General features: G+C 41.6%; 2 protein-coding genes across 25 annotated transcripts in view; one reads left to right on the forward strand and one right to left on the reverse strand.

Moving 5' to 3' along the window:
• The window catches only part of lrrfip1a (leucine rich repeat (in FLII) interacting protein 1a), a 50370-nt gene extending 34659 nt beyond the window's left edge, over positions 1 to 15711 (forward strand). For 8 of the 24 annotated variants that reach the window (XM_026145451.2, XM_026145455.2, XM_026145453.2 and 5 more), the window contains 12 exons: positions 347 to 409; positions 1027 to 1104; positions 2430 to 2522; positions 3034 to 3060; positions 3164 to 3289; positions 3767 to 3838; positions 4389 to 4559; positions 6765 to 6857; positions 7081 to 7173; positions 7346 to 7438; positions 7542 to 7686; positions 9275 to 13110. In XM_026145451.2, the coding sequence (XP_026001236.2) occupies positions 347 to 409; positions 1027 to 1104; positions 2430 to 2522; positions 3034 to 3060; positions 3164 to 3289; positions 3767 to 3838; positions 4389 to 4559; positions 6765 to 6857; positions 7081 to 7173; positions 7346 to 7438; positions 7542 to 7686; positions 9275 to 12462 (4242 nt within the window). In that variant the 3' untranslated portion in view covers positions 12463 to 13110. Of the gene's footprint in view, positions 1 to 346; positions 410 to 1026; positions 1105 to 2429; positions 2523 to 3033; positions 3061 to 3163; positions 3290 to 3766; positions 3839 to 4388; positions 4560 to 6764; positions 6858 to 7080; positions 7439 to 7541; positions 7687 to 9274; positions 13111 to 13508; positions 13559 to 13673; positions 13789 to 13882; positions 13963 to 14512; positions 14618 to 14717 lie in introns of those variants that run through there. The other 16 variants (XM_026145464.2, XM_080290471.1, XM_080290472.1 and 13 more) reach the window with 10 other exon arrangements.
• A 1040-nt stretch (positions 15712 to 16751) lies between these two features.
• Positions 16752 to 20398, reverse strand: tyw5 (tRNA-yW synthesizing protein 5). Its single transcript, XM_026145467.2, has 8 exons — positions 20087 to 20398; positions 18640 to 18794; positions 18386 to 18455; positions 18267 to 18311; positions 18026 to 18163; positions 17842 to 17929; positions 17414 to 17530; positions 16752 to 17339 (listed from the first exon to the last, which is right to left on the reverse strand). The coding sequence occupies exons 1-8, from the start codon at positions 20165 to 20167 to the stop codon at positions 17032 to 17034; spliced, it is 1002 nt and encodes a 333-aa protein (XP_026001252.1). The 5' UTR covers positions 20168 to 20398; the 3' UTR covers positions 16752 to 17031.
• Between the last annotated feature and the right edge of the window lie 76 nt (positions 20399 to 20474).

A 20474-nucleotide genomic window follows, 5' to 3' on the forward strand; every position in this document is an offset into this window, starting at 1 on the left:
AGCTCACCTTTTTCACCGCTACACCTCCCACTCACCTTCGACCTGCACTTCTCCACACCAGCATGTGCAACTGCATCTGAGTTTGTTGATCTCAACAGCAAAATATTTCAGTTAAAGGCTTCCTCACAGAGCACAGTTTGAATCAGGCACTGAAGGCAGCGGTCACTTTTTTTTTTTTTTTTAATCCACTGAGCAAAATATAGAAATATAGAAACCTTACAGTCTGCTCACACTGCTGAGGTGTGACCCTGAGCTGACCGTGTGTGTGTGTGTGTGTGTGTGTGTGTGGGTGTGTGTGTGTGTGGGTGTGTGTGTGTGTGTGGGTGTGTGTGTGGGTGATGTCCAGAGCTCCTTATATGAAGACAGTCTGTGCAGTGGGTCGCGGCGAGTCATCAGCGCCGGCTCTCATGTAAGATGTTGCTGGAATTGTGGCGTTATTTGGTGTGTGGTGGTGTGTTCAGTTTGATGTGTGTTTAAATTAACTTGCATGTGCCAATATGGTCTGGATGGATGTTTCTAATGGTTACCTGAAAGGAGAGTGAATCTGGGTGAGCCAGTGGATGTAAATCATCTGCAATTGGGCAAATGATCTGCTTTTTAAAAGGATTCGTGTATATGGCATGGGTATCATCTTCTTGTTTATGGGCAGTAGTAATTAATAGGAAGTCACACACACAACATGCATTTATAGTTTTTTATAGAGAAGGGCATGCATGAATTAGCACAACTCAGATCTTAACAACAAATTGGACACAGACAAGAGTAGGAGGTACAAACAAGTGCAGTGAAGCAGCATTAACAACACATTTTGATTTAGTTTTAGAGACTTTTACCTAAAACATAGTTTAGTTTAGTCATCATTTAGGATGTACGTTTTTTCTGCTGCATAAGAGATGTTGAATATGGTAAAGCATGGTAAAGCTGAAGTAACAAAGAAGGGTAGATGCATGTTATGTACTAAAGGCACCATGTGAGTGTGTGCATGGTAGTTGGTGACAGAAACATGACGACGTTTTCTCTCTGCAGCCTGTAGAGTACACTAGTTATCGCAGCTCCGGCTCCAGAACCTCCAGCAGGGCCGGGTCAGCCCGTACCAGCCCAGTGGTGAGCCTCTCCTCCTCAGACACGCTTCTCCTCATCCTGGAGTTTGAAAGGATTTAGGCTGCATGCCATGTGGACATAACATTAAATGACAAGATGCTTTCATTGACCCATCGTGCATTTAGACTGAAACATTTAGCTCACGATTCACTGTTTGGAGGATTTGTTCACTCAAAGTGTGTTCAGACAGACATAGAAATATTCACCCCTTACAATCCTTACTCCTCCCATTTCCATCAGCTCCACTCCGTGTGCGAGGTGGTGTACTTGCAGTCAAAGTGAGCAGGGAAAGTGGAAAATAGCTCAACCATAAATAAGAGCGGTTTGTAGTAATGACTCTCACAGGGAGCTAAAATCAGATTTAAAAAAAATATTGTTTATTTAAAACATTTCATGTCATTTATCTTGGGCATGTTGATATTTTATTTTTGGCCGGTGTTTGCTGAAGTTTCTACCAGCTCTGCAGCACAGATGTGACCCACAGACCATTTTTGGGTGTCGATGGCATAAAGAAGATCCGGAGTCTGTGGCAAAATCTCATGGCACAGTGTCAGATGATTTTTCAGATATTTCTAACTCTCCTAGCACTTAAACTATGTTGAGTATTTGATCTGAATGCATCACAGTTAACACTGTCTGCAGATATCTCCAGCATGAAAACATACCAATGCTCCGTATTTAGAGTATAAACAAAAACTCACTCCTGGTGAACTTGTGGAGCGTAACTGCTAAATACATACCATCAAGTTTATCAGTAATGTGGAGATTAACTCCCTGAAGGTCACAAAGGATAATCCCTTTCATGCCTGAAGTGTGGGCTTGGTCCAGAGTGTGTGATCATCGGAGTGGTCGAGTGAGCTTTGGATCAGCTGCAGAGCAGTTCCTGACTGGGACCATCTGTCACCAGCTTGCAGCTGCACAGAGTACTTTAAGTGAAGCATTTTAGTGACAGAAACAGTCCCACAAATGTTCCTCTTTTAAATTAGTGCCATCTAACTTATCACACACATCTTTATGTAGCAATGTGCTGCAGAACGTGCAAACTTGTGTAATAACAAGTTTGGTTTTTTGCATTTTTGGACAGCACAGTGATGTCTGTGTTTTTTGTTATCGGCCCTTTTTTCACACATCCAGGTTTTAGAAAATAGGAAATGAAAGTTAAATACACTGATGAATAACCTTTACAGCACTGATGGTGATTATTAGTGGTAATTTTAGCCCCTGCTGTACTTTTTCAATTAGTACTTTTAAAGTTTTCTGAAGTCTTAACATTCAGTGAGTGTTTGGCTTCTTTGTTGTTGTGTTGTGCCCCCTGGTGGCTGTCGCAGGGCAATTGCAGCTCTGTTGCCAGTTTTTTGAGAAGCAGTAGCAGTGGTCTTCCCAGGGACCTGGACGATGTCACTATTCCCGACTTTCCTGACGTGAGTAGCTTTGCACCCGCAGGCCGAGGCTGTGATGTGAGCTGAGTTCCTGCCTGATTTCTTATATGCCGCCTGTTTTTTGGGGGGTTTTTCCTTTTCCTTTTTAAACTAACTTTGTTTATTATTACTGCAAAGACAGCGATTGCTGTTAACTGGGTTTGTGTGCGAAGTTAATCTGTGTTGAAACTGCAGTTTCTGTGTGTGCTGTTGTTTTTTTAACACAGATCTGCTGTTAGTTTGATATTTTTGAGAGAGCTTTGACATCACTCTGATTAATCATTTGCACGCTGCTACAGAGATGAATTTGTGCTTGTGAATAGATGGCAGATTCCGGTCCTTGGAGGTTTTTGTATGGTGTGTTGCTTTTTATCAGCAGATGTGAAGATAAATCAGTGCTACGGTAGCTGCAGTGACGATTGTGGGACTTCCTTCCTCCCTCAGTTCATCCTCTTGGCCCTGTGGTCTCTCATGTGCCTCTGATTCCTCTGACTGTGTTTATCTTTCTCAACAGGTGGAGGACAGAGATTATCTTGAGAAGGTGAGAAATGCACTTTTTTGACAGTTATGGAGAAGACTGAATGCTATTGTTACAATATGTTTGGATGTATTTTATGTAACAAATTTCTTTTTCGTTGTGTCAGGGATCTCGAGCAGCTTCAGCCTTAACAGCAGCCACGCTCACCTCATTAGGAGGGTCGTCCTCCCGGAGAGGAAGCGGAGAAACGGCTTTAACTGTAGACGCCGAGAGCTCCATACGAGAAATCAAGGTACAGTCCTGTAGACAGAGAGGATTGTGTTAATAGCAGGGATGCTTCAAAACAGTAGCTGGACATGTCCCAGTTGTTTTTTTTATTGATCGCTATTGTTAAAAGATAGTTTGATTAAAAGCAGAAAGACTCATGTCAGAATGAATCGTGTTTTCCTAGCGCAAAAGGCGATGGAATTTTTAAAAACTACATAAAAAAAGCTTTTTTTGCAATAAGCCAAATTTTTAAGACAAAGTTTTTATTTAAACTGTTTCTTTAAACAGCCTCTGAAAAACATAACTCAGTTACTCAGTCATAACAGCCGGGCTAGCTGTTTTGTCAGTTTGTGTCATGTTTTTACCGTTCTCGTTGTCTTTGCGAAGCTGTCCTCTCACGGTGTTAACTGTTCACCAAACTCTCTGCTTCACCTTCACTGCTACTGTCACGCTGTGCTTCTCTGCTCACCTCTGCTGCTGCTGCTGCTGCACTCTTTACCAGGAGATTCACGAACTGAAGGATCAGATTCAGGAAGTGGAAGCCAAGTACACTCAGAACCTAAAAGAAGTCAAGGTATAAACCTGAGAGCCTTTCATATTGTTAACTAACTGGTTTGCCTCCCCTGACTTGAACTGGTTATTGTGGTTTTCTTTTTGCTTTTATGGCACACTGGGTTGAAATCCTTTCCTCTGAGGCTTCTGCTAATACAGATTAATAACTTGTGGAGAGAGTGTTCAATTCTTCCTCAATAAGTAGGAGTGAAAGGACACTAATTAGCAGTCCTTTGATGTGGCTCAAATACGTTGCATGCTAACTGTGACATCTGCATGTGGTCTTTCTTTCTTTTGATGTGTGTGCATGCATGTGTGCTTAATTTCATTTTCACTTACAGAAAGTACATAATTCAGACTTTAATCTAAATTCATTAGTGCAGTTTTATTAACACAGTGCTGATTCATCAACCGCAATCTCATGGAGTGTTACATAGTAAAATAAAAATACTGTATATATAATGGTGCTGAAGAAGAACCAGGTTCAGGGTGTGCCAGCCACCTGCTGTTACCGGTTGGAGGGTGATGAGCTAGCAACTGTGATAATCCTCTATCCTTTGTCAATGCATCAGGATGCACTAGCAGAAGTGGAGGAGAAGTATCGTAAGGCCATGGTGTCGAACGCTCAGCTGGACAATGAGAAAAACAACCTGATGTACCAGGTGGACACGCTCAAAGACTCACTCATGGAGCTGGAGGAGCTGCTAACTGAGTCACGCCGAGAGCACGAGGAGAAAGTCAAGGTACGACAGACTGTCTTTAAAACTGCCATTAATATAAAGTGAAGAAGCACAATATGTCATTTTTTATGTTGGATCATAAAAAATTATTTATTCTGTACATTAGCGTGTCTTGGCTCATGTGACATCTCCTGTCAAAGCCAATAAATTCTGTTTAGAGTATCAGCTGGCCCCACAACTTCATAGCCATCTTTACTGAAGAGCTCTTTAGTCTGTAGAGAACTACAACATCACAAAATTAAGGATGTCATGGAACAGCTGAAAATCTAGAACCAAAGCCTGCCGCAGTTTGAATGTTTTAGTTTCCCCAAAGCAGACATGTCTGAAAATAGACACGCAGAGAATCACTGCAAAAAAAGTAGACTGCATATCCAAAAAATATCTACATAGCTTCCACGTCTGGAAAGTGAATCAGTGCAAATCCCAAGTACAGGCACAGGGGCAATGTTCCCTCTAATTTTTCATGTGTCTGAGCGAACGCACAAACTCCCTGAGCAGTCCCTTGGACCACTGTGAGCAACAGCAGACGTGTGCACTGTGGTCACGCCAGCATCGAATTCATCCCAGTTACATGGCTTATTAAAATAATCAAATTACAGCAGTTATTTTTATGTTAGACTACTTTTAATTAACTGCTTTAGCCCACTTACAATGAAAATGAAAAAACAAATCTTGTTCATGACCTGTGTAGTTTGTTAACACTATTGGAAGTAAAAATAACTTGAACTCCAATTTTGAAAACACAACTTTTTTTTTTTTTTAATAAAGCTCTGACTTGTATAATGAGTATGAGTCTGTGGTCTGGGAGAGAGTCTGTAACTCTCTGTCTGCAAAATACAGTATATAATGACCAATGTTGGGCAATTAATTATATAGTTACTTCTTCAAAAAAGTAACTGAGTTTTGCAAACAATAAAGTTTTTTGCAGCTGTTTACCTAAAAATGCTGCCAGGGCATTTTTTTAAACAAACATTTCAAAATATTTACAGAACAATCAGCTGTTCTGCATCAAATTTGATGCCACACAAATTATTTGTGCCACTCCAAAAAATAATTTCTGTCCGCTATGAGATAAAGGAGAACAAAAGCCTGATACCTGCAGGCCTGACAACAGGAGATGTATCACTGCTGTAACACCTGTAACAACTAAACGCCATGTTTTGATTGGTCGACATTGTACATTTTTCGACCAATAGGAAAGAGTGGGGTTTTTTGGTTTTGTTTTTGCTCACAAGCGGAGAGTGATTTTGAGCGTTTTCCTTATAAAATGCCGTTTTTACTGTTTCTTCCCGCAGTAAATATAAACAACAATAGTATTCAGGAAGAAAACCAAACATTGCATATTTTTTATCATAACTTTGGTTTTACGTGGCCTATCAACACAATTTAAAAACTGGTATAAAGTCCGCACTTTTTCCGTCAATTGTTCCGTCTGTCCTCCTCACATCTCCAAAGGTTGTACACGTTGTCATTAACGTGGCTTCACTCCTCATCAGCCGCTTTGCTAGCTAAAACACCGGTGTCGGCACATAAGGATGCTGTCATAGCCTGTCAACAACGTTGATTAACTGCGTATATACGAATGTGAATCATGTGATTGGCTAGGCTATGGGATAAGGTGGCATCGTTCTAATCCCATACTGAAGCAGCCAGTCGCTTACTAACACTGCCAAACAGAATTGTTAACAATTTACTTTAATTTCAATTCAGGTTAGATTTTTTTTTTTTTTTTTTTGTGCACAACGCAGATTTTTTCTGCGCAGAGACCGTGCCAGCAGTGCGCAATTGCGCACGCGCGCAGCTTAGAGGGAACATTGCACAGGGGGACATCTTTTATCTAAAGTATCAAACAAGGCTCTGACATCCTAACTTCTAATAAGAAGCAGTACAAAGGTTTCTCCTGGACAACCCAGCATCTAACAAGCTTCATATAACCCTTATGCACCGAGTGTTTTAAAGAGGTTTGAAACAGAAGTGATGCTGTACAGTCAGACAAGGAAATCATAACTGAACTTCATTGCTTTTTATTACACCAAAGCAGAGCTGATAAGGTTGCATTAGGACATATGAGACATGTGTATTGTCAGCTCATTAAATCAGTATTGGTATCCAATAAAGGTGTTGAAATTCCCAAAAGCAGCTGTGCTGTATTGTTTTTGTGCCCTCTGTCAGTTATTTGGCTGTTAAACTAAATCTTGCTCCCTACAGGAATACGAGCGAGAGAAGTATGCCCACAGCGTGCTTCAGTTCCAGTTCAATGAAATGAAAGAGACGCTAAAGCAAAGTGAAGAGCTCCTAAACGTGAGTACCCCCCATCACCCACTCATTATGAGTGTGAAGCGTTTTGCAGATTTCCATATTAAAAAAAAAAAAAGTCTGTCCTGTACCTATACTCTCTGTCACACAGAGAGGCTGCATGTTGGGGTGCTTTTCACAGCTTTTCCTTCTTTTCCCGCACAGTTGATACCTGCTCTGCTTTACTTTCATTCTTTTACACCTTTGCTTTCCTTTCCCTGCTGTTTAGGAGATCCGTCAGCTGCGTTTGAAACAGGAGGGTTTTGTTAGAGAAATAACTGATCTGCAGGAGACTGTGGAGTGGAAGGATAAAAAAATTGGGGTATGGCCTATGAGCCAGCAGTTTTTCATTTAATCATATTCAGCTTACTGACATGAAATCAGTATCTTCTTTGCATCACCCTGAATGCCTGTTTTTACTTGTTTTCACTTCTTGCACACTTTTAACTTTGTTTTGCACTCTGCAACACTTTTGGGTGGGTGGCTCTGCTCAGGCCTTAGAGCGACAGAAAGAATACACAGATGCAATCCGAATTGAGCGCGATGAGCTCAGAGAAGAAGCTGTGAAGCTGAAAGATATTCTGAAGGTACTCAGTGTGTGGAGAAAAAAAAAACCACTGTAAGCTTTAGTTGTTTGGGAATTGCTGTTCTGGTGCTTTCCGATGCTAACAATTTATTCTACCTGTGCAGAAACATGGAATAGTGTTGGGACCTGATCTGAGCATCAATGGGGATGTTGACGTGGCAGAAGCTGATGAGTCCTCCAGTGTAGACCCTGCTTCCCAACCAGCTCAGGAGTCTCAGACGACCCCAGCAGAGGGGAACAGCATGCTCGGTAAAACCCACTGTGGAATTAAAAACGTCCTTCCTTCTTACTGCATGGCTCTGCGTACAACTGATGCAAGAGTCTCATTCCAAAACAGTAACGATGAAATAGAACATGTTTTTCTACTATTGGAGTCAGATCTGTCAGATTTTGGAGTGAACTCTTCAATTCCCAGCTTCATGCGTTATATATCACTTAGACTCTGATTTGCACTGATCTGTTAAGGATAAGCTTGGTGATCCTCTGTATTTTTCTGGTAAAAAGGAAAAACTAATTCACTAATCGAGCCTTCATCAGTTACTCACTGTCCAGAAGCGTTAGTCCTTAAAAAGGCTAAAACCATTAACCATAAATATATATTTTTTTCTCTATAACATAAATTTCCATCGTTGTCCATGAACTATTTAAAACACATTCATGTACCACACAGTTGTGGCAGAGTGCATGCTCCGTCTGTGGACGCTATAAAAGATGTGCACTGGTTTGACTGGAGCAAATATGAGAAATTTTATTTTAAGTTTAAGTTTGGCCTTTTTTTTAATCTTTCACTAAAAAGAGGCATACTTCTTCAGGATACTGGAGTGCTAAGTCATCAGCTAACACTAGAAACTTAGCACAAAACATCACACAGAAGCTTGCTGTTTAGTGCTAAGTTGAATATTAGATGAAGTACTAGAATTTCAGTTATAAAAACTAGAGCACGAGCTTACTTCTTAGATGGATTTTAAGACTCAGCAAGCCATATGAGTTTTATTTTTAGTGACCTGAATTAGCTGAGGTAAGCCCTAGCAGCTACAGCCGCACGTGTATGTGTCACTCTGTCGATGAGAGTGGCCACGCCCCTAATAATGCAAACTTTAAGCCTTAATCCGAGTTCACGTTAGTTAATTTAAGAAATTCAGCCTTCATTCAGTTGTTATAAAGGGATAAATTAGTACCAGTCTGTAAACACGTTTCTCTTCTTCTGCAAAGTTTTGCACATTATCGGCTAAAGCGAAGTCAGACTGTAGTGGGAGACAGGCTGACATATTACTGAGAAGCAACTAGAAACATAACGAGAATCACCTCTCTAAGCTTTTCCTTTAAAATATCATCCACTAACAGAGTTGCTTTTTCTATATCATCTTCCATTACTAATGCTTGGCTTTCATGTAACTCTTGCACCTCAGTCACTTTCACCAGAAACACATAAGTGTTGAATCACGACTAACTTTGCTAATGCGGCTGGTGTTGGTGTGTAAATCCTGATGCATCCTACAGTGAGAGGGTTGAATGGACTTCTTCTTAAAAGTCAACATCTGGTGTGTGTAGCGAAAATTCAGTTGGAGTATTCCCTTCTTCTTTTCTCTTACATACTCGGGATCAGCAGCCTTATTTTGATTTTCCTCCTGCCTTTCTTCTTCTGCTTCTTTTTTTTTCTTCTTGTGCTTCCTGGTCATCTTGGCGCTCTGCTTCTCTTTCTGGCCTTTGAATCAGCCAGGTGTTCTGCCTTACCTGGACTTCTGCTGATGCGCTTCCTGATGAAGTGTTGAAAGTCTTGTCTTAAGCCTACACTTTTTTGGCCTTCCATCACTGTATGCTCTTCATGATCTCCCAGGCAACACAGAGGAGACTGAGTTGAGAAGTAGCAGAGAAGAGGAAGAAGTGGGTCCAGAGCAGCAACAAGAAATGCACGAGAAAGCCAAAGAGAATCATATGAGCTCTGATCTTCTCTGTAATGCTGCTGATGTTTCCACACTGAAAACATCCAGTGAAGAACAGCCTCAAGAAGAACAAGAGACATGCTTACCTGCAGAGAAAAACAACATTGCAGAAAATGGTCTCAGTGAGGACTTAAATGCAGAAATCAGTGACTCTCCTGGTACAGAACCCAGTAGCTTTGAGCTGAAAGAGATTGTAACAAGTCCTGATGTTCCAGAAACAGAAATGTCTGAGGAGGTTAATTTAAAAGAGACGAGTAGTCTAAATGTAGTCGAGACAGATGCCAAAAGTGTTAGTGTTGACACCAGTGAGGTGCAAGACAGCAAACAGGAAGCTGTTGAGAAAAGTAGTTTAACAAGTACTGAATTATGTCCTCAACAAAAAGTTGCAGATGTTGCTCCAAAAGAAGATTTAACCGATGAATCCGTTCCAACTGCTTCCAACATTGAAGCTCAACCTGAGCCTGAAAATGCAGAAGAGGCAGAGAACGATGAGGCAGAGGAAACGCCCAGTAAATCTCAGCCTCAGGGTACTCCTGCTTCAGGGAAAAAGAAGAAAAAGAAGAAGAGAGGCAAAAAGAAAGGAGGGGCTCAAGACGACAAGACCAAACAGAAAAATGAAACGGCGAATGAAAAGAAAAAAGACAAAGAACCAGCAGGAAGTAATGATGGATCTGCTGCAGAACTTACTGTTGATGGCTCTGTCACTCAAACCTTTAAGGAATCAAAGATGGATCCAGTCAAGGAAGAGCAGGACAAGCAAGAAACTGAGGAAGTCAATGCAGTGGAGCCGATCGAATCCAGTAAATGTAAAGAACAAACTGTTTCAAATGAGTGTCATGAAGAAGAAACTTTGGAAACAAACACAGTAGAAGAAGCAGAAATGGTAGTACCTGCTCAGGCCATTTGTGAAGCCCAAAAAGAAGTAACAGTGGATCATGTTAAGGATGAACAGAACCAGGGACAAACTTTAGAAACAAAGGCCACAGATACAGTAGAGGCAGAGGAACCTACTCAAAGTTTGTCTCATGCAGAAATTCTCGTGGAAACTGAAACAGACTCCAAAATTGATGATGAAGACACCAAACAAACTTTAGAAACCAACAAGATAGAAGAAATGGAAGAAGTATCACCTTCTGAAAACCCTTGTCAAACAGAAACGCTCAGCAAAGTAATAGTGGATGATGTTACAGAAGAACAGAATGAGGAACAAACTTTGGAAATAGAGACTGACAGGGCAGTAGAGACAGAAGAACCCACTGAAAGTTCTTCTCATTTGGAAGCCATCAAGGAATCAATAGAAACAGATTCCAAAGAGGGTGATCAAGAGGAGAAACCAATTTTGGAAGTAGAGACATTAGAAGAAGTGGAATCTGTGACCTGTATTGAAGACAGTGAAACTCCCAGTGAAACAATAGCAAATCACGTTACAGAAGAACAGAATGATGAAGAAACTTTGGAAACAGAGACTGTAGAATCAGTAGAGGCACTGAAAAGTGTTGAAACTCTTGAAGAATCCAGAACAGATTCTGAAAAAGATGAACAAGACCACAAGCAAACTTTTGAAACAGAGAAAGTACCGGAAATGGAAACGGCAGCAAATCCTGACACAGAGGCCAACATCTGTACAGCCGAACTCAACTCCAACAGTGCAGAAGGCACTGATGGCCTTGACAAAGAGTGTACGTCCAGTGTAGATGATCCTGAAAGGGTCGGTATCTCAACTGATGGTGATGCCATCCATACTGATCAAACAGAAGAGAAAGTAGAGGCTGCTGATGACAGGAAATCTGACAGCACGTCTAACAACACTGAAAACAGCCATGAAACGAGCAGCAACACTGAAGGAGAATCACACATTGCAACCAATTGTGACGTTGCTGCCAATGACTCAGAGTCTGCTTCTGAGAGTAAAGACGACACATTCATCCTGCCACCGTCTGCTGATGACTCCCCTATTGGTTCATCTGACATGGAGCCATCCGAAGTTATAAACTCGGGTACAGATGACCCTCCCACTGACGTTACCAGCGAGGTTCCTGAGGAGTCCACTGATGGGGAGCCAAGAGCAGAGACTGAACAAGAATGTCCTCCTGCCATTGTCACATCTCCACGTCAGGATGGTGATAATTCAGAAAACAAAAATCTGGAAGAACCCAAAGATTTAGTTAATCCAGATGAAAAAAGCAACAGTTGTGATGGTGCATCATCAACAGAAAGCCCTGAAGCCTTAAGCACTGAGACTGCAGTGCAGGACGAAGAACTAAAGGTCAGTGCTGCTGTCGTGTTAGATACACCACAGGCTCCAAAAGAAGCTACTGAGACTGGTTCTTCAGCTGATCTGGAATCGGCTGTCGTGGAAGATCCCCAACATAAAAACGATCAACATGAGGAAGCGTCATCCTTGTCAACTGAGCAACCGCATGAATCCAACAAAGACCAATCTGAAAATAATAATCAGTTGGAGAGTGAAGGGGAAGAGGATGAGGAAGATGAAGGGCAGTCTTTTGATTTTGATGACATGGATATCGAAGCAGCTGAAGAATCGACTCGTTCCCAAAATCCAGAGCAGGAAGAAGTTGATGAGGGAGTTGAATTAACAGCAGATGAAACCAACGATGGGCTGTGCCAAAGTAATGCCGAGTCAAATGAAAACAAGCCAGCTGAAGGCAATGATGGAGGCAACCAGGCAGATAAAGACCCAGATATGGTGCCTCAAGAAGACCAGAACTCTGTGGCTCATGAGGAAGCTACCTCAGAAAAGGTGGAAAATGTGTGTGAAGAAGAGAAAAACACACATAAAGAAGAAGCCAGTGAAGAAGACCAGCCAGGCAAAGCTTCAGAGGAAGTCTCGAGCGCTGGAGCGCTGGGAGCTGTTGCAGAGAACATTAACCAGACTGTGTCTTCATCAGTAGAGGCAGGGATAGATGTGGTCAAGAATGCATTGCAGGGTGAAGATGGGAATTTACCAAATAGTGCAGACCAAGTGGGCAGCAATAAAGGGGCAGCACAGTCAGGGAAGGAGTCAAAGAAGGGTGGAAAGAAAGGCAAAGGAAAGGGCAAAGAGGAATGTAAGATGTCGTAGTCTACAGATGTGCTTAATATGCCTTTACTATTATTTTACTGATGTTTAGAAAGCGGTTTAAACCTCAAAGCACTTTGATTCTTTCCAAATAAATATTGATGTAAGTTTTTATATTTTCTTAATCTCTTTTCATTGAGCTCATTTGTGCAAACAAAACAATTTGTGGAAAGATGAAATTCTAAACTGTAAGGTAACTGTAGGTTTATACACATGGGCCATGATGCACTTGATATAACAGGTAACATTTCTTCAGATATTGATGCACATTTATTTTGCTGCTTGTACCATGTCACACATCTCTGATTATATTGCTCTCCAACGGTTCTGCTACAGCATCATTGCATCTCGGTGCAATTTCCGTCATCTACTTATGTCATGAGTCCACAACAAAAATAAATATTAATGGGTAATTGTTATTAAGACTTAAGCTAACAAGCTCGAATATGTTCTGTCCATGTCAGTGTTTAAATGAGTTTAAAGCCATTTTTGCTTTCACAAACTCTGCACAGAACATGTATGTTAGTGTCCGTTTCTTTTTTTTTTTTCTTTTTTTTTTTGCACTAAATGGAAAACAACTTTGAAATGCTAATAAACACCCTGCTGTTACCTGTTTGAAATGTTGCTCTAAATAAATGTTTTTTAATGAGATTATTTTTAATTAGATATGTTCATTCTTCACATTTACACCTAAATATCATTTTTCTAGCTCATTGTGTGTTGTCATGCAGTGTGACTATAGTCCAGGAAGCTGTGTGCTGTTGCACTGACCCCTCCTCTCCACAGTTTGTGCATGCTAACACCCCCCTCCCATCCCTCACACACCACTCCATCACGCCCTCATTGGATGCCTGCTCTGTTGCATGCATCAACCCCAGCCCCCTCCCTATCATCTCTCCGGGTCCTCCCACCCCTGGTATGTGATCTTATTTTCCTTTTTAAGATGGAACAAAGTCGTTGTAATTATTAAACAGTTGCAAATATGCTGCGATTCTTTTTTTTTTTTTTTTTTTTTTTTTTTTTACCTAAAACATGTGCTTTAATTTCAGAGATTCGCCTGAGGAAACTGGTGGATGAGCGTGAGAAAATGATAGAGCAGGTGAACAGGTTTATATTTCTATAAGTCTGTCTGGCACATCTGTATGAATCTTACTTCTCCAGTTGCACCAGCGCCTCCGGTGTCTTGTTTTAAATTCATCGTTTGTTTTGTACAGGTAAAGAAACTAAAAGCCCAGTTGGAACAGAAAACTCAGAAGAACGGCACAGACACCAGCCCAGACGCTGAAATTATTGAAAATGGAAACGATCCAAACATAATGGAATTACAGAGTAAGTCAAATAAATCAGAAACAGCCTGCTAGTTTTTAAGTTCGTGTCTGTGATTAAAAAAAAAAAAATTAATCTCTTTTTAAATTCCTTCTAGGGGACTCCAACAGGCAGATCAGCGAGTTGAAGTTCAAACTCGTGAAGGCAGAGCAGGAAGCGACGGCATTAGAACAAAATGTAAGCAGATAAAAATTATTAAATATACTGTGTGTGTTTTATTTTGAAATTTCAGCCACTGCTAATCAGCTAGCTCATTTCTCTCTCCCTGCATGCAGGGAAGGTCTGTGTTTAAAGGCCCCCAGTGTCAGATGGCTCTTTGTGATTCTTTGGTTCTCTGGTCAGACCCCAACTCCTTATTCTGCTCTCCATCTACATGTAGCATTGGATTAACAAATTCTCCACCTGTATGTGGGGTTCCTGATGGGGAGCTGAAGCTCACCATCTGCAGTTTAAAACTCACTGGAGAGGGAGCTGAACCAGTAAAACAATGAACTAACCAGTCTGACAAACACAAGATGAAATGAGCTGGGGCTTCTGCTTAGCACTAGCTGGATCTTGAAAGTAAAAGTTGAAAACATTTCAGACTTACTCTCTCAAACATATTTTAATTGGCTTTTCAAGTATGGAGTGTCAAAGTTTTTAAATTTTCAAAATAAAATGCTTGCTTTTAGCACCTTTAAAGACTTAAATGCTGAGCTTTAAATCATGGATTTTCTTTGTTGTGCAGGTGACCAGACTCGAGGGTCAGGTGACGCGCTACAAGTCTGCTGCCGAGAACGCTGAAAAAATTGAGGACGACCTGAAGGCCGAGAAACGGAAACTCCAGAGAGAGGTAGAGTATCGTTTTCTCACCCCAGAATTACAAGCTGGATAATCTAAGAGGCTCTAATTCAAAGATAATCTGTTCTCTTTCCTCCTGTTCAATCCAACAGCTGCGATCGGCACTGGACAAGATTGAGGAGCTCGAGTCCAACAACAGCCACCTTTCTAAAAGACTGGAGAAGATGAAGTCCAGCCGCGGCATGGCGCAGACTCCATAGCACCAACTGCAAGCAGCAGCTTCATCGTGATTTTAACCAAAAACTGGCTTAAAAAGGGAATCATCCAGTTTTCTGGGTTTCTCTTTCAGCTGCCTAATAGCAACTTTAATAAAACACAAAAAAATCACAGTTATCCACAGAATAGAGAACACCAACAAGCCATGTGCCATTTCTTTGTTTTCTTTCCGATGAGTGTTTTTCGTAGCATCATGCACACACCCAGAAAGTACATGAAGGAACTGAGGGGTGCGCCCGTTCGTGTACTTTCATTGTGACTGTGGTTGAACCAGAACCGGGCCCACAAAATGTTGCGCTTCCTCCCCCAACTCTCTGCTGCTCTTCACCGAGACGTTTCTTCTCCTAAGTCAAACGGAGGGAAGAGACATTCAGGACGGTGCACGGCGCCGTTAGCGACGGCTCAGACTGTTACCTTCAGCTTCGTGTTGTTTTTTTCTTTTTCTTTTTGCATCCAAAGCCAAACTAGTTTTAAAATTGGGTTAAAGTCTGGGTGTTTGTCAACTATGCAAGATGGTTTTTGTAGCACCTCAAACATGATCTGATCATTCAGAACATTTTTGGAGTTTTTCACGTAGCCAGCAGTTTACTGAAAGTTTTTGCCCACAGCGTGTATCCGTCTCCTTCTGGGAAACAGTCGTATCTCGGAGCTTTTTCCTGCTTCACGTAGTCGGTCACTGGTTGGCTCTTGTGCACTCACGTAAAGGCTGAGACTTACTGACGAAATGTGACGACAGGGACTCACAAAGCGGTGTTAGCAGGAGATACAGAGCACACTGGGGAGATGCTGCTTCACTGTTTACAGAGCTTTAAACTGTTTGTAAGGAAGCAAAGGACTGTAACCTTCGTGCAATAAAAAATTTAAACTGAACCATTTGCTGTTTTTCTATTTAGATGTGCTTTTAATGCACTGGTAGCATGTTTGCGATCATCGTCATGCTGAAAAATGAAGCTGTTGTCGATCACAGGCTTGCCAGATGGTACTGAACGTCGCATCAAAATCTGACTGTACTTTTCCTTGTTAAGTCCATCAGTTTTGACATCTCCAACACCACTGACTGAAATTCAGCTTCACACCATAACAGAGTGTTTTATATTCCTTCAGAATGGCTTCTTACATCGACCTGTCCACTGAGAGCATTTCTGACCAGGCTTCAGTGGAAACTCTAGACTTTCAGCTGATGCATTTCTCACGTCCTGTGTCAGGTGTTTGCTGGAATTGTTTCTGTTTCTTAAAAACATGCTTTTCAGATACTGTTCATCTGCTACATATAGGTCTTTAGGCCTGCTACTTCTTTTGTCAAGTTTCTTCAAATTTTTCTGTTAACCTGTTGTCTTTGGCATCTTTTCTGACAGGCTGCGAGTAAAACAATACCTAAAGATAAAATACAACTTGCCGTTGGCACATTACCAGTTAATTTCTTTAGCTAGGTGCCTAGCATTAATTGTCCTAAATAACAAATAAGTCAAAAAATACTGGCCAACACTAGTTCTACCCCTCAGCCTCATAGGAGATTAATACATCACCTTTTTCTAAAGTTATGATTTTCAGAAAAACCTTGAGGTTAAGGTCACTTAGATTCGGACTTGTCTGAGATTTTTAGTAGCTGCACCTATGGTGTCACTTTGAAGTTCGTACGTCATTTGGTTCTCACATTATCGCATTCGCAAACTTGGGTGTCTGCTCGTCTGCCCGGCAGGTTGACAACAATACCTCATCAGCCTTTTACAGCCAAAGGGTAATAATGGAAATGGTCAGGCAGTAGGACTGGACTGAAAATGAGTGAAAAAGCAGCCAAGCAAAACTCTTAGACAGACCTTTAGAGAGCTGGAGGACCATTGTTCACACCCACTTTAAAAATTTACAAGAAAGTCTGACTGCTTAGAAGCAAAATATAAGAGTCTGCTCAAGACTTTTGCACAGTATTTTATCTCTCTTCATGTATCACCACAAACATGGTCAAGCTGTCAATTGCCATTCAGAAGTGGCCACACCCCTTTCCATTCAGTCTTTAAGCTTTATTAAAGGAATAAACAGGTGAGCTGCATCCATGTTTCCTCTGTGGACTGTCTCATTTTTCAGCTCCACTTTCAATTTTTTGTACACAACACACAGTCAAACTATCAACAGTCGACCTCCCCGCTGAGCAAAGCAGTGCTGCTTTACTGGATACTTCACATGTCTCAGAACTCATCCAGGTTTAGTAAATGGACTGCTGGGTAATGTAGAGTTCTGCTCCGCGTCTATTTTCCCGTCGCAGTACGTCCTCTTCTGAATGCGCTGAATCATGCGCCGCCCGTAGAAGTCCCGATACTCTGCTGGCAGTTCATCCAGAGTGTGAAGCGCCCTCTCCAGGGCCTGAAGCGCTCGCGTTGCAGCCACGGGGTCTTTGTTACCGTACGGATCCTTCTTGTCGTAGCTGTCTGCAGGTAGATGGCGCCAGAAGATATTAACGCCCACTCCAAACTGCAGAGCGAGCGTGTTGTGAAACCACAGAGCTGTGGAAAACAGGGACGCTGGGTTCAGTCGTGTTTCATGTTTGGCTGTAGGAGGAATGAAGCACTCCACCTACCGGGGATGAAAAGCAGATCTCCGGGCTCCAGCACGCACTCGTATCTCTTTGCTCTCACAAACTTAGGAAACCGCTTCAGATCGGGGGCGTCAATGTCCAAAACCTCTGACTTATCGCCTAATGGGAAACAATGAGAAACACGCTGCTAACCAAGCTCATGCCTGTTGGTGGATAACTTTAACCTGCGTCTTCAAAAACCAACATTTAGCAACCTGAATGCTAAACCAGTAGGTACTTGTTCTTCTAATGTGTTCGAGAAGATCCTGCAGATATCTCCCAAAACAGGCAACTCGTGGCAGAATCATCTGCAAAACCTCTTCATGTGATTTTGGTGCCAACTGTCCCTTTACTAAGAGTGGACACAGTACATGTGATACTTTTTCAGCATTAAACCTAACAGGAAGTCCTGTTTTTTTACAGCCACTAACCTGACAGGTAGAGGTGCAAAGCATCCTGGGGGCTGTAGAGGACCACTCTCTTTGTTCCGGTCACCTGAGCCAGCAGGTTGTCCATCACCTAAAGAAACCAAAGTGCAAAAAACCAAGAAGAAGGGACCGTGCATGTTTAGAAAAATACACCGACAGTCCTGCAACAGCTACCTCTGAAACTCACATCGTAGTGCGTCCACAGCTGCAGACCACAGGAGCTGATGCGGAACACGCTGGAGAAGAACTGCTCAGGTTCAAAGAAGTCAGGTGTGTGAAAGTCCTCCGCCAAGCCCGGGAACTGTTTGCTGAGCTCAGCCGGTTCCTGCAGGAGAGAAGAGAAAGCTCCTGTAGTTACGACTTGCAATGTACACCCCAAAAAAGTCATCAGGCTCCATTCTTTGTGAGATTGAAAGTCTTCTTTGTACCTTTCGGACATCCTCCCCAAGCGAACGAAGGTAGTAGCTCTCATCCTGAAACCAAACCCAGCAGTTTCTCATTAAAAGAATACATTTGTGTATTTTATTACGTGCTCTCTGATCCTCACCTCACACAGGAAGAAGTCAGAGTGTTTCTTCTCTGATGCTCTTCTCACAAATTCATTAAATGGCAGAGTCCTGTCAACGTGGAGCACATGACAAGTGTGGAGATTTATTGCTGTCTGTGTGTTTACATCTATCACTGTGAGGACGTATTGGCTCTTTGTAGCTTTAAAGAGCTGTGTGACACTCAGAGCTGGTTTAATAAAATGCTCTATTCTTAAAAAGCAATACAAACTTGTGTGTGTGCACGTCAGCTTACTTGTAGGCAAAGTTCTTGTGAAGGAAATCCATCTGGGGCACCGTGGACACATGAATCTTTACCTCCTTGTCTCCTCCTTTTTCTCCAAGATAGTCAACTGTCCACTTCTCCAGACAGGGACCCAGAGACACGCCTCTGAGAACAGCCGGTTGACGCTGCAGGGATAACAAACCCGAGGAAACACTTCACTCCAGTCTTTATTACTGATTTCAAATTAACGTGCCTACGATCCAAAAGTTAAGCAATTTACTTGACCCCCACTGGACAATTGAAGATAACACAGTCCAATAGCAATAAAAACTTTTTCTCTGTACCAACATGATGATCCTTTAAAGAGCTAATTGATAAAAACCGGCATATGTCAGCATGGTGTGCAGTGTGTCCTTAAAAAAATGGAAAAAAAAATGGACAAGTGGAGGACAAAAGAAGAAGCAGTTTCAGCGGCAGTTGCAGTATACAGTGTGTTAGGTGGATGAGTTGTACAGGGAGATGGTCACAGGCAGGAATGATTTCCTGTGTCGTTCAGTGGTGCTTTTGGACTAGACTGAAACTTCATCCAAAGAAGAGCTTTGGATGTCCTTCAAGAAACCTGGAGAACTATTTCTGAAGACTACTTAAAGAAAGCTGCCAAAGAGAGTTCAGGCTGTATTTCGGAATAAAGGTGGTCAGAAAAATGTTGAATTTAAAGTTTGTTAGAATTATACAAACTCCGTTTTTGCCTTATAAAATGTGTTTTATACACATTTGAATACACATACACATGTGTGTATTTGAATAAATTGCTGCCCCTATTTGCCATGTTCTGGGCAAAATACAAAGAAATCAGGGATGGCTGAGACACTGCACAACACTGCGTGCATAAAAACTTCCCTGATAGCAGTGAAGTATTAGTAACAAAGTCCAAGTTGATTGTTTTTACTGTGAAAGTTTTTCAGTTGTCTTGCATTGTGTCTGGAAAAGCTTCACACTTTTTCACAACCAAATTAAACCTCATCCTAAACAATTTGTTAGCTTGAATGCTGAAGATCAGCTCTTTGATTTTAGGAGGGAGAGGAAGTGAAATATACTTTCTCAGCCCTCACATCCCTTCAGAATAAACGTCCGTTTACCTAGATTAGGATATAAATCATTCAAATTATCTCTAGCTGCGGCATTAAAGCAAACTACACGTAAATGAATCGATAATAATGATCCAATACATAATTCATGTGATTCTCCATAAGGAGCACTTTCAGTATTTAAGAAAATTTTGATGTTAAAACTTGGGTATTTTTTACTTTTATAGTGTATTTTCTGTGGCAATAAGAAGTGGCTGGATTCTTTTTATAGAGCAAGCTGTAGTGGGGAATTAAATATGTACGAGCGAGTGTGATGGTGCTCATGTGAACTGCTGCTGTCTCTTTTTCCTGCGGCCCTGCCCTCGTGCAGTGAAGCACATCCGTCTCACCTGTGGATAAATGTTCCTCAGAAACACCTCCCTGTCTACTGCTGCGAAGACCGGCACAGGTATTTTCTCCTGGAGCTCCATTTAACATGATTTGACGTAGAAAGTCTTCAGTCAGTGATTGTAAACACTCACACTGGGTGTTACGTTATCAAAGTTCCCCATAGAAACGAAAAATAACTGTAAAAGTTGGCTTTAAAAGAAAAGCGGAATAAACTTTAAATTATTCGTAACTGCTAGGCTTATTTTAATGATATTAAAAAAACAGCGTCACTGTGTGTTTTATGAATATCTGTTTGCAGGTTTTTAATGTGTGACGTGTTTCTAACCGGAAGATAAAAGAGGATGGACAAGAAAGCTTCGCCCAGAGCAGATATGGGGAAAGACCGTC

The sequence above is a fragment of the Astatotilapia calliptera genome, chromosome 16 (assembly GCF_964374335.1).
Source record: "Astatotilapia calliptera chromosome 16, fAstCal68.1, whole genome shotgun sequence".
NCBI classification, from domain to species: Eukaryota; Metazoa; Chordata; class Actinopteri; order Cichliformes; family Cichlidae; genus Astatotilapia; species Astatotilapia calliptera.

Coding starts and splice junctions, on each gene's coding strand:
- tyw5 (XM_026145467.2), bottom strand. CDS start 20,167: ATGGAGCTCCAGGAGAAAATACCTGTGCCGGTCTTCGCAGCAGTAGAC. Junction 18,164..18,266: donor TTGGGGAGGATGTCCGAAAG/GTACAAAGAAGA, acceptor TCTCTCCTGCAG/GAACCGGCTGAGCTCAGCAA. Junction 17,340..17,413: donor AGATCTGCTTTTCATCCCCG/GTAGGTGGAGTG, acceptor TGTTTTCCACAG/CTCTGTGGTTTCACAACACG.